At 46.0% G+C, this 14,958-nt stretch overlaps 1 protein-coding gene across 1 annotated transcript in view; it reads right to left on the reverse strand.

Moving 5' to 3' along the window:
* Window positions 1-525: 525 nt before the first annotated feature.
* Window positions 526-14,958, reverse strand: part of LOC140431035 (immunoglobulin superfamily member 22-like) — a 181,863-nt gene continuing 167,430 nt past the window's right edge. Inside the window, exons 22-23 of the mRNA XM_072518935.1 lie at window positions 3,840-4,166; window positions 526-1,189 (exon numbers count right to left, since the gene is read on the reverse strand). Coding sequence (XP_072375036.1) covers window positions 1,122-1,189; window positions 3,840-4,166 — 395 coding nt within the window. The 3' untranslated portion in view covers window positions 526-1,121. The remainder of the gene's footprint in view (window positions 1,190-3,839; window positions 4,167-14,958) is intronic.

The raw sequence follows: 14,958 nt of genomic DNA on the forward strand, positions 1-14,958 counted from the left end.
GGACTGTTCCCAAGTGCGGACAATCTCTTTACAACTCATTTCTCGTTGTGGGCCTCGTCTGATGGGTCGTAATTTGCGCAAGCTCTCTGTCCTGCTTCTGTTACATGAGAGACTAGGATGCGGGTCCATTTGGCCATATTGTCTGGGGTCAAATGGGCACGGGCTAACTCTCCAAACACCGCTGTAAAATGAATCCACAAGCGTCCAGCAAACGCTGTGGGGTGCTCTGTCTTTTTCTGCCTACATTTGTTTAGACCTTCTATGGGGTCTCCTTTGTTGTAGCCGATCGCATCTAGGATCGCTGTATGCATTTCTTGGAGTGTGCCTTCTACATCGTTGTTTGACTCTTGCAATGTAATGGTGGGGGTGCGATGTGGGTAAGAACGGTGTAATCTTGTCGCACGCGTCCCTTAATTGAGCGACGGTTAATGGGGTGGTGTATAGAAAATCTGGGTCTCCTTCTGTTGTGGCCCTGCTGCTGTGTGCAACAAAACTTTCTGGATAATTATTGCTCAAAAACAAGAGTTATTTATCAATGCTTCAATATTTATTTGATTCATTAAGTTTTATAGCGCACTGGTGCAAATTATGTAATCCTTCCCAGAATGCAAAGCAGGCCAAGGATCAAAACCAGCTCTCGCCAATTGTAGTGAGGAGATGCAATATTCAAAGTGGACTTCTTGACCAGGAGGAGTATTTTGTTATTTGACAAAGATTTTCGTGAATGAACTATTTTTCCTGAAACCATCTCAATTTTCATATCAGTAGCTCATTGTACATTTCAGTTTTACAACTAGGTGGCACCTCAGATCAAACTACAGTGTACAGTAACAATTATTCTCATAAGTAACATGCAGCTTTTCAATCTTTACTGTCTCAGGTCTTAGCTACTTCAGAAAATCACAGAGGTTAAATATTGACATGGATGTTGAACACAGTTTTGTTCCTGGTTCTGAAAGTGATTCAAGAATATCAAAAGACAATTGGCAGATAATTTGCAAATGATGTACATTCATTATGTCCAAGAAATATTGCTTCTCTGATAGTAAGCTCAATCTTCACAATGGCAGCAAATGGCTAGTGTCGATCTACGCCAGTCTTCGCTGCGGCCCAGGCTGAATTCACATGATGTGCTTAGCCCTCCGTGGACTTTCTCCAATTGAATTTTGTATGATGGTAACTCCTTTTTCTGTAAAATAGCAGAGTCAGAATTTAATTCTTAGTTCTTCTCCCCTTACCTCCCTCTCTATCTGTCTCTTATTGATTTTCCCCTTTTGTTTTCTCTCTGTTTCATTCTATTCTATCTTTCGCCTCCTTTGATTCATCCAGTTTTTCACTGTCTGTCAATTCATTTTACTCTGTTTCTTCTTATTAAAAATTGAGAAGTCATGATTGAAATAGGCCGTTGTGCCCTTTGGAGCTCATCCCTCATGTCCGGGGTTGCCCAGCATACGGCCCACAGGCCAGAATCCAACCCACCATGGGTATTCATCTGCTTCACCAACTGTACAGAGAAAGAGGTGAGGGTTGTGGATCTGAGGGGTACAACTTGAAACATGGCTGGGATTTGCTCAGCTACTCAGTGACTTTTTTCCCTTCATGTAACTGGCATAAATATGAGCAAGGACACAGCATGGTTCCCTGAGATTTGGGATCTGCAGCCACCATGCTTTCACTCAAAAATCATCTGTCTATGGTCCCTTCTGCTAGCTGTTTGGATCTTACAGAGCACATATGAGGCAGGGCACAAATGGCAGCAGGACCCTGGGACATGTTGGTCGAGGGGGAATAACTTTTCACACACTTAGTTGAAGAACAAGGCATATTTCAGGGTCTAAAGACAAATATCACCAGTGGGAAGATCCATGGTTTCTGAACTTCTAAGGCTTCAGGATTTGAGAGTGTGAGATGCGTAAGAACATCATTAAATTAAGAAATGTCTAAAGTTAGACGTGGTCAGAAACCTTTCTCAAAAAGGAGAGATAAAAATTATTCCTCTCAGTACAGGGGGTAGCAGGAGGAGGTGTGGAGTAAAGTCGGGACTGAACCTCAGTGTTAATGCTGGTGCCAGGTCCCGGTTTGGGACTGGGCTTCACACTGTAGAAACTAGAATCCTATAATTTTACTTCCCACTCAAAGACAATCTTACTCTAATCCAGAAGTGGCCGATTGTGAAAATTGCCCTCAACGTTTTTAACTGTAGGTATTCCAAATCGATCAAAACATACCCTTTGGTTCATTGTACTGTTTGGCAGCACAGATAGCTGTGAACGGTGTTTTCAAGAATGAAAAACATCAAAACATTATCAAGGTCATTCCTGACAGATGTACATCTGGAAAACTCCGTATTGCTAAATCAAGAGTGTGGGCAGACATTGACTACTTGTGCAAGCCAAAATAACGTCAGATATCCCACAGTGTTCAATCTAGTGACAAGAAGTTAAGTTAATAAATTAGTCTGCCTATCTGACGTTTGTTCATAAAAGTGCACATTTGTGTCATTTTGTGAATAGAGAGATAAATTTCTAATGTGTTATCTTTCCAAAAGTTGCCTATAGCGCCCGCAAATGAGAAAAGAATTGCCCATTCACTTAGCCTTTCCAAGTTCACTTGAAGTCTCCCTGCATCTTCCTCACAACTCACATTCCCACCAAGTTTTATATCATCACAAGTAAAATTCTCAAAACAATTCCAGCAGGTTTGTCAAACATGATTTCCCTTTTGTGAGTCCATGTTGACTCTGCTCAATCATATTATTGTTTTCTAAATCTTCAGTTATCACATTCTTTAGAGAGAGATTTTAACATTTTCCCTACTACTGGCATCAAACTAACAGGACTGCAGTTCTACATTTTCTCACAATTGCCCAAAGCCTTTCTAACAATTAAGATGGCTCAAATCAGGAATGCGATGGAATCCACAGCAATTACCTGGGTGAGTGCAGCTGCAGCAACACTTGTGAACGTAGCAATGTCAAAGACAGAGCAGTTCACTTGATTGATACCCCTTCTACTGAACTTAATATTCACCGAACATATATCTACCCATCTGCAGAATGTTTGGGAACTCATCAAAATTAATAAAGATATAGCATATCCACTGCTGGGTGTTTTAACCAACTTACAAGAGAGTTCATTCAGTAAATATGGTTTCTGTCTCTGATGGCACATTCACTATAGTTACTCACAGTCAACCTCAGCAACAAGTTGAATGGAAACATTTTTTCTCCTAGTTTTTTCCCCTCTTCTCTTGGTGGCATTGGATCATGCTGTATTTCGAGGTGGCCTCAATCCACTGGACCTTTACCTTTACTTCAACTTGAACTTTAATATTAGAGACTAACAAACCAATCACAGCTGAGCCATTAAGCCTGCCTTTACCCAAAATCTATTCATATGCACTTTCCAGCAGGGAACACTGAATATTGAATACTACGATAGTGACATTTAAGGGGCATCTTGACAAATACATGAATAGGATGGGAATAGAGGGATACGGACCCAGGAAGTGTAGAAGATTGTAGTTTAGTCGGGCAGCATGGTCGGCACGGGCTTGGAGGGCCGAAGGGCCTGTTCCTGTGCTGTACATTTCTTTGTTCTTTGTTGTTCTTTGACCAGGAATAGAGAACCCGGGATGTTTTTTCTCCTCCCTTGCCCTGGGGAATTGTGGCCAATAGCAATGTTCCTAGTACTCAACCTACTGACTTATTGAACCTGAAATGTTTTGCTCTGTACAGTTCAGCACTGATACAGAATTCTCAGGAATCCCAATGCTGGTCTATAAGGAAGAGGAGCCTGGTGATGAAGGTCCAACATTAATCACTGTAGGTATTAACTTACCATGCACAGTCACCTTGCAGGAGCATTTGACCTTCCCCAGGGAGTTTTCAGCCACAATTATGTACTCATCAGCATCCTTCAATTCTGCACTGGGAATGGTCAGGGTACAGACACTATTTGAGGATGTGTACCAATATTTGAGATTCTCGGAAATGAGGACCTTGCCTTTGTACCAGGCAATGTGTGGCTTTGGATTTCCAATAAGGGCACAGCTCATAGTGCAATCATTGCCACGGTGAACTGTGTGGTCCTTCAGTGGCGTGATGAACTCAGGGGCATGGTTCCAGTCCTTCGCCTGGTATTCCTTAAATTGGAGGCTGAAACGTTCTAGGAAGGAAGGAAAGAATTTAAAACAATAAACAACTAGCATTTGAATAGCACTTTATCATATCCTCAGGATATTTCAGCCATTAAATTACTTTAAAGAGAAGTCACGGTTACATATGCACAGCAGCTAATTTGCACAAAGTGAGATCCCACTGTTATGGGCCAGCGTTTATAAAACTCCAAAGTATATCATGGAGTTCACCTGACCTACAACTGTTTATTGATGTTGGTTACGATGAGCACAAGAGCCTGCCTTGCAGGTGTTATTCAACAGAGTTCTTGGGCGCTTTTCATAAAAAAAAAACAAGCTTTATTCTATGGATTTAGTGAACATTTGTATAAACACACACAGTAAGAATTTTTATCAACTACAAACATAAAGACCCTGCACAGCTACAGTAATGAATTCCCCCTTAACTGTTCCAACGCAGTAACAAAATCCAAGTAAAACCAGGAACCCCTTTTCAAATTGTGTGGCGCAGCACACGGCATTCTTACTGGTATAAGACATGTTATTGATACACTTATTTCCCTTTCCAAACAGCAGGTTTAAATTCTTTCCAGAAAGAAATTATCTCTTTTAAGTTATCAGGCAGTCTGGAAACAGCTTTTAAAATGAAGATAGAGAGACACTTCTTTCAACCTGTACAGTTCAAACCAGTCCAAAAACAAAGCAAAAGTGAAACTCACAGAGCCACATCCCAGCTCCACCCACAGAACATCACTGAAGCCATGTGATAAGACAAAAACATTTCTTAAAGGGACATCCCATGACACTACAAACAGGAAATGAAATGAATCTTCAGTTAACTGAATGACCAGTTTGTCTGTTTTGGTGTTATTGGTTGAGAGATGAATGGTGATAGTTCTCTGAATAGTGCCATGGGTCGTTAATGTCTGCCTGAATCACTGGAATGTGTGACAGTTTAAAACTTAATCTGAAGGACTGCACCTCTGACAATGCACTAATCCCTGAAAGAGGAGGAGCCTAAAGATGGAGGAGGTATGCTCACTTGGGTGGGGTGGGGGGAAATATGCTGCAATGCCCACAATGATGGATAGGTGTGGGGCAGGGTCACCCTCGTCTCATGCCTGGGTGGTGGGGGCACTCACGATAACCTTTAGTAAAGGGTTGGAGGTTGCCCCCCGGGGGCAGCATTAATTATTTGTTCAGATTCTGCGTGACGTTCAAGTTCACTGACCTCAAAAGACCAGGTTTTAAATTTGTTCCTGTTCCATGATCTGGAAACACTGATAACTTATTGATGTTTTGCAGTGTTTTTCATCAGTACAATAGCGGACATAAGAATGTTGGCCATCCCTTCCTCTATGCTAAACCAATCCTACTTCTGTTCTGCTACTATCTTACCACCTGAATCTTAGAATCATAGGGCATGCTCCAATGGCCATGTTGCACCCGAAACGCAGCTCACCGTGGTGCAGTGTGGCCAATAAATGCCGGGAGACCCCGCTCCCGAGATCTACCTGGGTGGCAGCGCCTCGTGAGATCTAGTGCGACCACACGAGACATTGCAATGTAAATTCCACCCATTGTGGACAGGATCACCTTTTAGCAAATCTGCATATGAGAGCATTGGGATTATCCCCTTCGTAACAGAGACCGTGGGCTAGCACCATTCAGCACTGGTCCCCTCAAGCAGGGACCAGATGGGATGACACTCGTGGGGGTCTGCGAGAGGATCGGAGGTCCCCAGGGTCATGCCCTTTGGGAAGGGTGGAACCCTGGCACTGCTGGAGCCAACCAAGCACTCTTGCACTGCCAGCTACCAGCCTGGCACTACCACCCTGATGCTACCAGCCTGGCACTCTGACAGTCCCACCTGAGTGCCAGCCTCGCAATGCCAAGGTGCCTAGGTGACACTGCCAGGTTGGCACTGCCAAGGCATTTTTTATGTGCTGGTAGCCGGGAGTGCCTTGAGCGGGTGTTAGGGCTTGTGGGGGGCTGGGGACCCTCCCATAGTGTTGGGGCTTGGGGGGGGGGTCATGTTGGGGGACCCGTAGATCGGGACACCATCTCCCGCTACTCTGAGGAGTTCTGGCAAGTGGAGTGCCTCGGTGTAGAAAATGGGGCCATGGGCGGCCTCGGCAGTACATTCCCCGCTTAAGCCCCTTATTTAACGTGAGTGGCATTTTGTAGCCATATGTTTCTCAGGAGACACGCAGCTCAACGCACTCGCTTTGGGACTTTTTTCCCATTTAGTTGAATCGCGGCCATAGTATATTTAAAACACAGGAGGTAACTCAGCCCGTAATGTTTGTGCCAGCTCTCTGCAAGAGCAACGTAGCTAGTCCCATTCTTCCACTTTTCCTCACAGCCCTTCAAATATGTTATTTTCAGATAATTATCCAATTCTCTTTTGAAAGCCACAATTGAATCTGCATCCATTGCACTCTCAGATGGTGCATTCCAGATCCTAACCATTTGCTGCACAAAGGCTTTTCCTCATATTGCCTTTGGTTCTTTTGCCATTCACCTTAATCAGTGCCATCTGGTTATCGACCCCTCCGTCAATTGGAAGAGTTTCTCCTGATCTATGATTTTGAGGCCCTCTCACAATCCTTATTCCCAACCTTCCCCTCTCTCAGAAGAACAGTCCCAGCTTCCACAATCTATACATGTAACTGAAATCCTTCACCCCTGGGCCATTTTTGTAATTTTTCCCCGACCTTCTCTAATGTCTTCAGATCCTTCCTGGGGTGTGGTGCCCATAATTGGGAACAATGCCCCAGATAATAATAATACACTTTTATTGTCACAAGTATGAAGTTACTGTGAAAAGCCCCTAGTTGCCACATTCCGGCGCCTGTTCGGGTAAGCTGGTACAGGAATTCAACCTGCGCTGCTGGCCTTATTCTGCATCACAAACCAGCTGTCTAGCCCACTGAGCTAACCCAGCCTTAAGTTGCAGCTGAGCCTGCATTTTATAAAGGTTAACTAGAAATCTATTTATTTTGTACGCTAGGCCTCTACATATAAAGTCCAGCCCTGCCAACTTCAATGATTTATGCATATTTACCCCCAGGTCCCTTTGGTCCTGCATCAGTTTTCAAATTTTGTATCATCTCTTCCCATTCTTTCTACCAATCTGTCACTTGTATCAGGAGGTTGAGAATAGTGAGGTCATGAGTAAGGTTTCAAAGTTGCAGGAGTGTACCGGCAGGCAGGAAAGTGGTTTAAAGTGAGTCTTCTTCAATGCCAGGAGCATCCAGAATAAGGTGGGTGAACTTGCGGCATGGGTTGGTACCTGGGACTTCGATGTTGTGGCCATTTTGGAGACATGGATAGAGCAGGGACAGGAATGGTTGTTGCAGGTGCCGGGGTTTAGATATTTCAGTAAGCTCAGGGAAGGTGGTAAAAGAGGGGGCGGGGTGGCATTGTTAGTCAAGGACAGTATTATGGTGGCAGGAAGCACATTTGATGAGGACCCTTCTACTGAGGTAGTATGGGCTGAGGTTAGAAACAGGAAAGGGGAGGTCACCCTGTTAGGGGTTTTCTATAGGCCTCCAAAAAGTTCCAGAGATGTAGAGGAAAGGATTGCAAAGATGATTCTGGATAGGAGCGAAAGCAACAGGGTAGTTGTTATGGGGGACTTTAACTTTCCAAATATTGATTGGAAACGCTATAGATCGAGTACTTTAGATGGGTCCATTTTTGTCCAATGTGTGCAGGAGGGTTTCCTGACACAGTATGTAGATAGGCCAATGAGAGTCAAGGCCATATTGGATTTGGTACTGGGTAATGAACCAGGACAGGTGTTAGATTTGGAGATAGGTGAGCACTTTGGTGATAGTGACCACAATTCGATTATGTTTACTTTAGTGATGGAAAGGGATAGGTATATACCGCAAGGCAAGAGTTATACCTGGGGGAAAGGCAATTATGATGGGATGAGGCAAGACTTAGGATGCATCGGATGGAGAGGAAAACTGCAGGGGATGGGCACAATGGAAATGTGGAGCTTGTTCAAGGAACAGCTACTGTGTGTCCTTGATAAGTATGTACCTGTCAGGCAGGGAGGAAGTGGTCGAGCAAGGGAACCATGGTTTACTAAAGCAGTCGAAACACTTGTCAAGAGGAAGAAGGAGGCTTATGTAAAGATGAGACATGAAGGTTCAGTTAGGGTGCTCAAGAGTGACAAGTTAGCTAGGAAGGACCTAAAGAAAGAGCTAAGAAGAGCCAGGAGGGGACATGAGAAGTCTTTGGCAGGTAGGATCAAGGATAACCCTAAAGCTTTCTATAGATATGTCAGGAATAAACAAATGACTAGGCTAAGAGTAGGGCCAGTCAAGGACAGTAGTGGGAAGTTGTGCTTGGAGTCCGAGGAGATAGGAGAGGTGCTAAATGAATATTTTTTGTCAGTATTCACACAGGAAAAAGACAATGTTGTCGAGGAGAATACTGAGATTCAGGCTACTAGACTAGAAGGGTTTGAGGTTCATAAGGAGGAGGTGTTAGCAATTCTGGAATGTGTGAAAATAGATAAGTCCCCTGGGCCGGATGGGATTTATCCTAGGATTCTCTGGGAAGCTAGGGAGGAGATTGCTGAACCTTTGGCTTTGATCTTTAAGTCATCTTTGTCTACAGGAATAGTGCCAGAAGACTGGAGGATAGCAAATGTTGTCCCCTTGTTCAAGATGGGGAGTAGGGACAACCCAGGTAACTATAGACCAGTGAGCCTTACTTCTGTTGTGGGCAAAACCTTGGAAAGGTTTATAAGAGATAGGATGTATAATAATCTGGAAAGGAATAATTTGATTAGAGATAGTCAACACGGTTTTGTGAAGGGTAGGTCGTGCCTCACAAACCTTATTGAGTTATTTGTGAAGGTGACCAAACAGGTGGATGAGGGTAAAGCAGTTGATGTGGTGTGTATGGATTTCAGTAAAGCATTTGATAAGGTTGCCCACGGTAGGCTACTGTAGAAAATACGGAGGCATGGGATTCAGGGTGATTTAGCAGTTTGGATCAGAAATTGGCTAGCTGGAAGAAGAAAAAGGGTGGTGGTTGATGGGAAATGTTCAGACTGGAGTCCAGTTACTAGTGGTGTACCACAAGGATCTGTTTTGGGGCCACTGCTGTTTGTCATTTTTATAAATGACCTGGAGGAGGGCGTAGAAGGATGGGTGAGTAAATTTGCAAGTCGGTGGAGTTGTGGACAGTGCGGAAGGATGTTACAAGTTACAGAGGGACATAGATAAGTTGCAGCACTGGGCTGAGAGGTGGCAAATGGAGTATAATGCAGAAAAGTGTGAGGTGATTCATTTTGGAAGGAATAACAGGAAGACAGATTACTGGGCTAATGGTAAGATTCTTGGCAGTGTGGATGAGCAGAGAGATCTCGGTGTCCATGTCCATAGATCCCTGAAAGTTGCCTCCCAGGTTGAGAGGGTTGTTAAGAAGGTGTACGGTGTGTTAGCTTTTATTGATAGAGGGATTGAGTTTCGGAGCCATGCGGTCATGTTGCAGCTGTACAAAACTCTGGTGCGGCCGCATTTGGAGTATTGCGTGCAATTCTGGTCGCCGCATTTTGGGAAGGATGTTGAAGCATTAGAAAGGGTGCAGAGGAGATTTACCAGAATGTTGCCTGGTATGGAGGGAAGATCTTATGAGGAAAGGCTGAGGGACTTGAGGCTGTTTTCGTTAGAGAGAAGAAGGTTAAGAGGTGACTTAATTGAGGCATACAAGATGATCAGAGGATTGGATAGGGTGGACAGTGAGAGCCTTTTTCCTCGGATGGTGATGTCTAGCATGAGGGGACATAGCTTTAAATTGAGGGGAGATAGATATAAGACAGATGTCAGAGGTAGGTTCTTTACTCAGAGAGTAGCAAGGGCGTGGAACGCCCTGCCTGCAACAGTAGTGGACTCGCCAACACTAAGGGCATTCAAATGGTCATTGGATAGACATATGGACGATAAGGGAATAGTGTAGATGGGCTTTAGAGTGGTTTCACAGGTCGGCGCAACATCGAGGGCCGAAGGGCCTGTACTGCGCTGTAATGTTCTATGTTCTATCTCTCTATCTTAAATTTCATCTGTCACTTGTCTACCTGTTCCACCCACCTGCCATTGTCCTCTTGACATTCATCAATGGGCGGAATTTTCCCAACATTTATCAGAGTGTCAGGTTCAGACTGAAAACCGGCATTTGTCTCTCCAGATGCACAGTCGCGTTTTGAGTCTCCCAGCCAAGCTGAGGCACAGGGCGGAATAGCTAACCTCCACACCAAGAGCACCCGCCTATGAGCAATCAGCAAGGTGAAGGCTAAATCATCCGCCCCCGCCCCGGTCTTCAGCTCCGGCAGGGCCGACACCCCAAATATGGCCCCTCGGGGATTGGGCTCCAAATCCATTTGCAAGATTGCTGACATGGTGTTGAAAAACGAGACCCAAAACCTCCCGAACTCAGGGCAAGACCAGAACATATGGACATGATTGGCCGGGCCCGTCCCACATCGCCCACACTTGTCACTCCCTCAAACAGCCGGCTCATTCCTCAACCTCGTCAAATGTCTCCTTTAATTAAGGCACCACCTTTAATTAAATCAACCCAAGTCTCGCACACAAAGTTGTGGCGTTCACCCTGCGCAACATTTCACACCACACCCCCTCCTCCAAAGCCATTCCCAACTCCTCCTCCCACTAAGCCTTAACCCCTCCCCCCTCCAGCACTACCATATCCTCCTCCAGAATCCTCCCATAAATCCCCAAGGTACCCACCTCCTCACTGCCCACCACTGACAGCAATCTGTTCAAGAGCAAGGAAGGTGGCATCACCAGAAATATTGAAAAGATCTTCCTCGCAAAATCCCGCACCTGCATATACGGGCAGGTTTTGGTCTGTGGGACCCCATACTTCTCCATCAACTCCTCCAAACCACAAACCGCCCCTCCAGAAACAAATCCCTCATTCCTTCCACCCCTTGTCCTCCCAGTCCCAGAACCTACCATCTGATCTAGCCTGTTCAAATAGGTGTTTTGCACAGATTGGCGTCAACTTTGACACCACCCCTAACATAAAATGCTGCCAAAATTGCCTCCAAACCTTCAGGGTAGCTACTACCATCGGATTGCTCAAGTACTTCCTCAGGGAGAACGGGACTGGCGCCGTCATAAGCTTCTGCAACCCCCCACCCCTTATGTGGTGATATGCATCATTGTAAAGACACAAGGGGTTAATGAAAATACATGTAGACTAGCTAGACACTAGAGGGAGCACCAGAGAAATGACACACAGACACTCAACCAATAGAACAGTTAGATAGGGCGCGACCAATGGGCATTCACGATACACACAGAGGTGACACGACCACAGGAGGGCATTACACCAACCCATATATAAACGACACAACACACATGATCTTCCTCTTTCCAGTGGAGACAGTCAGTGAGTAGAAACACAGGGTTGATTCAATATTACACCCACCACGTGGATTGCAGCAACTGGTTAGTCAGTCTGAGTAGCTATAGAAGGATTAACAGTAGTGGCGAACCCGAGTAGGAGAAGTGTAAAGAGATTAATAAACGTGTTGAAGTTATCTCCACATCTGAACCTTCCTTTGTCAAGTGCACTACAAGGAAGCCGCTTATGCTACGCCTAGAGCATAACAAGACACCTTACATGAACCTGACTCCATTTTAACTCAAATTGCCCGCCCAAATTAATGACGTTATCAACCGCTCCACTCCCAGAAAAAATGCTTTTGACAAAAGCACCGGCAGGCATTGAAATACACATAAAATAGTGGTAAAATATTTATCTTTATCAATTGAACCCGGCCGGACAATGCCAGAGGTAGGCTATCCCAACTTTGTAAATGCACCTTGACCCTACCCGCCAAGTTCGTGAAGTTCAATTTACAGAGCCGGGCCCAATCCGAGCCACCTGCACCCTCAGATACCTAAATTGGGAGGTCGCCATATGAAATGGCAACCCCCCCCCCCCAAATCTGCACCCTCCCCCGGTGGAGAAACTGAAGGGCACTTGCTCTTCTCCAACTTCAGTTTGTATCGCGAAAAAGCCCCAAATCGAGTCAACAGCTCCATTATGTCCCCACGGTGCAGACCAGGTCCGATATATACAGAAGAAGGTCATCAGCATAGGGAAACCCTATGGTCCACCCAGCCTTGCTATCCCCCTCCACTTATCTGACTGCCTCAGCGCAATGGCCAAGGTTTCTATCGCCAACGCAATACATAGGGAACATAAGGCACCCCTGCCTTGTTCCCTTATACAACTGGAAGTATCCTGAAGTCACATCGTTCGTACGGGCACTCGCCTTGGGCTCCCTATAAAGCAACTTAACCCATAACACAAATTTAGGCCCTATCCCAAGCTGTTCCAACACCGCAAACAAGTAACTCCACTCCACACCACCCTGTCACAGGCCTCCTCTGCATCCAACGCCACAATAACGTCCTACTTCCCTTTCCCGACAGGGAGAGCACCATGTTCAACAAACATTGCACATTCAAAGACAACCGCCTACCCTTTACAAACCCTGTCTGGACCCCCCCAGCCACCTGCGGAAGACTTGGCATCCACATTCAGAGATATCGACCAGTATCACCCGCACTTTACCGGGTCCTTATCCTTCTTCATTGGAGTGAAATGGATGCCTGCCTCATCGTCGCCGGGAGTGCCCCCTTGCCATCGCATCCTCAAACATCTCCAACAGCGCTAACAACCAGTCTGCAAACTTCTTATGAAATTCTACCGGGAACCCATCTGGCAATGGTGCCTTGGCTGTCTGCATTTTCCCTATGGCCGTCCAAACTTCCTCAATCCCCAGTGGCTTCTCCAACTCCTCCCTATCCTCCACAATAGGGCACTCCAATCCCTCCAAAAACTCCACTCTGTCCAACTCATCCCCCGGCAGCTCCAACCTGTGCAGCTTTTGATAATGCTCCACAAATGTCCTTTTCACCTTCTCCGGAGCAGACACTAACCCCCCACTTGCCTCCTGTATTTGAGCAATCTCCCGGGAGGCCGCATGAACTGGCCAGCCAACAAATGGCTGGTCTTCTCCCAATATTGAACTTTTCCACTTTTGCCTCATCCCAACCACAACACCAAAGTCCCAGTGTCCATCTCAGTTCAGCCCCAATCCTTCCACCTTCACGAACGCCTCCGCCTCCTCTGGTCCCTGGAGTTGTGCGTAACCCTCAGCCTCCCTGGGTAGACCACCCCGAGGTACACTCCACTCTAGAAAAGTGTTGCCTTTGCCCTGTTAAAGACCGCACGCCTTTTCGCCAGCTACACCGTCACATTTTGGTATATACAAATACCACTGCTTTTCCACCTCACCTCCCGATTCTGCTTGGCCCACCTCAATACCTGCTCCTTCTGCCAGTTCCTTGATCTAGTCACAACGAAAGCAGACAATCAGAGCTCTTGGCGACCTGTTCATCTGCGGCTTCGGCTGGAGGGACTGATGGGCCCAACCAACCCGAGGGGGGGGGGGGGGGGGCTTCCTCTTCCACCACCAACAGCTTCACAAGCATCTTCGCAAAATGCTCTGTCAGCCTTGGGCCTTCAGGCAGCCCTATGATTCTGATGTTCTGTCATCGCGACCTGTTCTCAAGGTCCTCAAGCCCTTATTTCTGTCCTCCACTTTCAACAACTCCGCTGTCAGCGAGGTGAGCTGTTCACTGTGTCATGACAGTGCTTCCTCCACCCCTTCAGCACCTCATCATGCTCGCGCACTGCCTCCGACGTCTTTTCAAGAGCCTCCTTTATCAGAGCCAGCGACACAGCCACCACTCAAACTCCACCGCCATCACCTCAGCCAGCGTATCCACTGTAAAGGGTGCAGCTCCACCCGCCATCTTTCCTCCAACCACACTCCGCACCATCTTGTGCTCGCACCATTTCTCCCAGTATTCTTTCTTTGGGATTTTGAAATCCTCTAGTGCCCACAGTTCTATTAGGATAAGTGCATTCACAATTTTCCCCAAAAGCTGGATGAAAAGGGACAAATACTGAGGACTCTAGTGGGAGCCACCCAACGTGCGACCTCCACCTACATGTCGCCACTGGACGTCCTCATCTACAAATTTTGAGATTGTGCCCTGCACATCCAAGTTTAGGTTGTTATTATGGATCAAGAAAAACAGTGGTTCCCCCCTGGGGTGTCCCACTATTCCCTTCCTCCACTCTGGAACACAACTTGGCATCACTGTTTCTCTGTTTCCTGTCATTCAGCCAACTTTGTTAATGCTGCCACTGTCCTGGGCTTTAACTTTTCTGACAGACCTGTTAGGTGGCACTTTAGCAAATGCCCTTTGGAAGTGCATGTACACAACATCAACTGTAAAGCCATCTTCGGCCTTTTACTGTCAAATCATCAAAAAAACTCAGTCAAATTGGTTAAATATAATTTGACCGTCACAAATCTATGTTGGTTTTCCTTAATTAATCCATGTCTGTCCAAGTGAGTGTTAATTTTCCAAAACCCAGCACCAACTTTAAACTGATAAGCCTGTATTACAGATTTACCTTTGCACCCTTTTTCAGAACTGGGTGCAAATTTGCAATTCTCTAGCCCATTGAACCATCGAATCCTTACCCTTGCAGAAGGAGGACATTCAGCCCATCGAGTCTGCACTGACCCTCTTATCATCACCTAACCTAGGCTCACTCCCCTGCCCCATTCCCTTAACCCTAACTAGCCAGCACATCTTTGGACACTGAGGGGCAATGTTAGCATGGCCAATCCACCGAAACCACAGACCTTTGGATTGTGGGAGGAAACTTGAGCACCTAGAGGAA

Source organism: Scyliorhinus torazame, chromosome 10 (assembly GCF_047496885.1).
Source record: "Scyliorhinus torazame isolate Kashiwa2021f chromosome 10, sScyTor2.1, whole genome shotgun sequence".
In the NCBI taxonomy this organism is placed as follows: domain Eukaryota; kingdom Metazoa; phylum Chordata; class Chondrichthyes; order Carcharhiniformes; family Scyliorhinidae; genus Scyliorhinus; species Scyliorhinus torazame.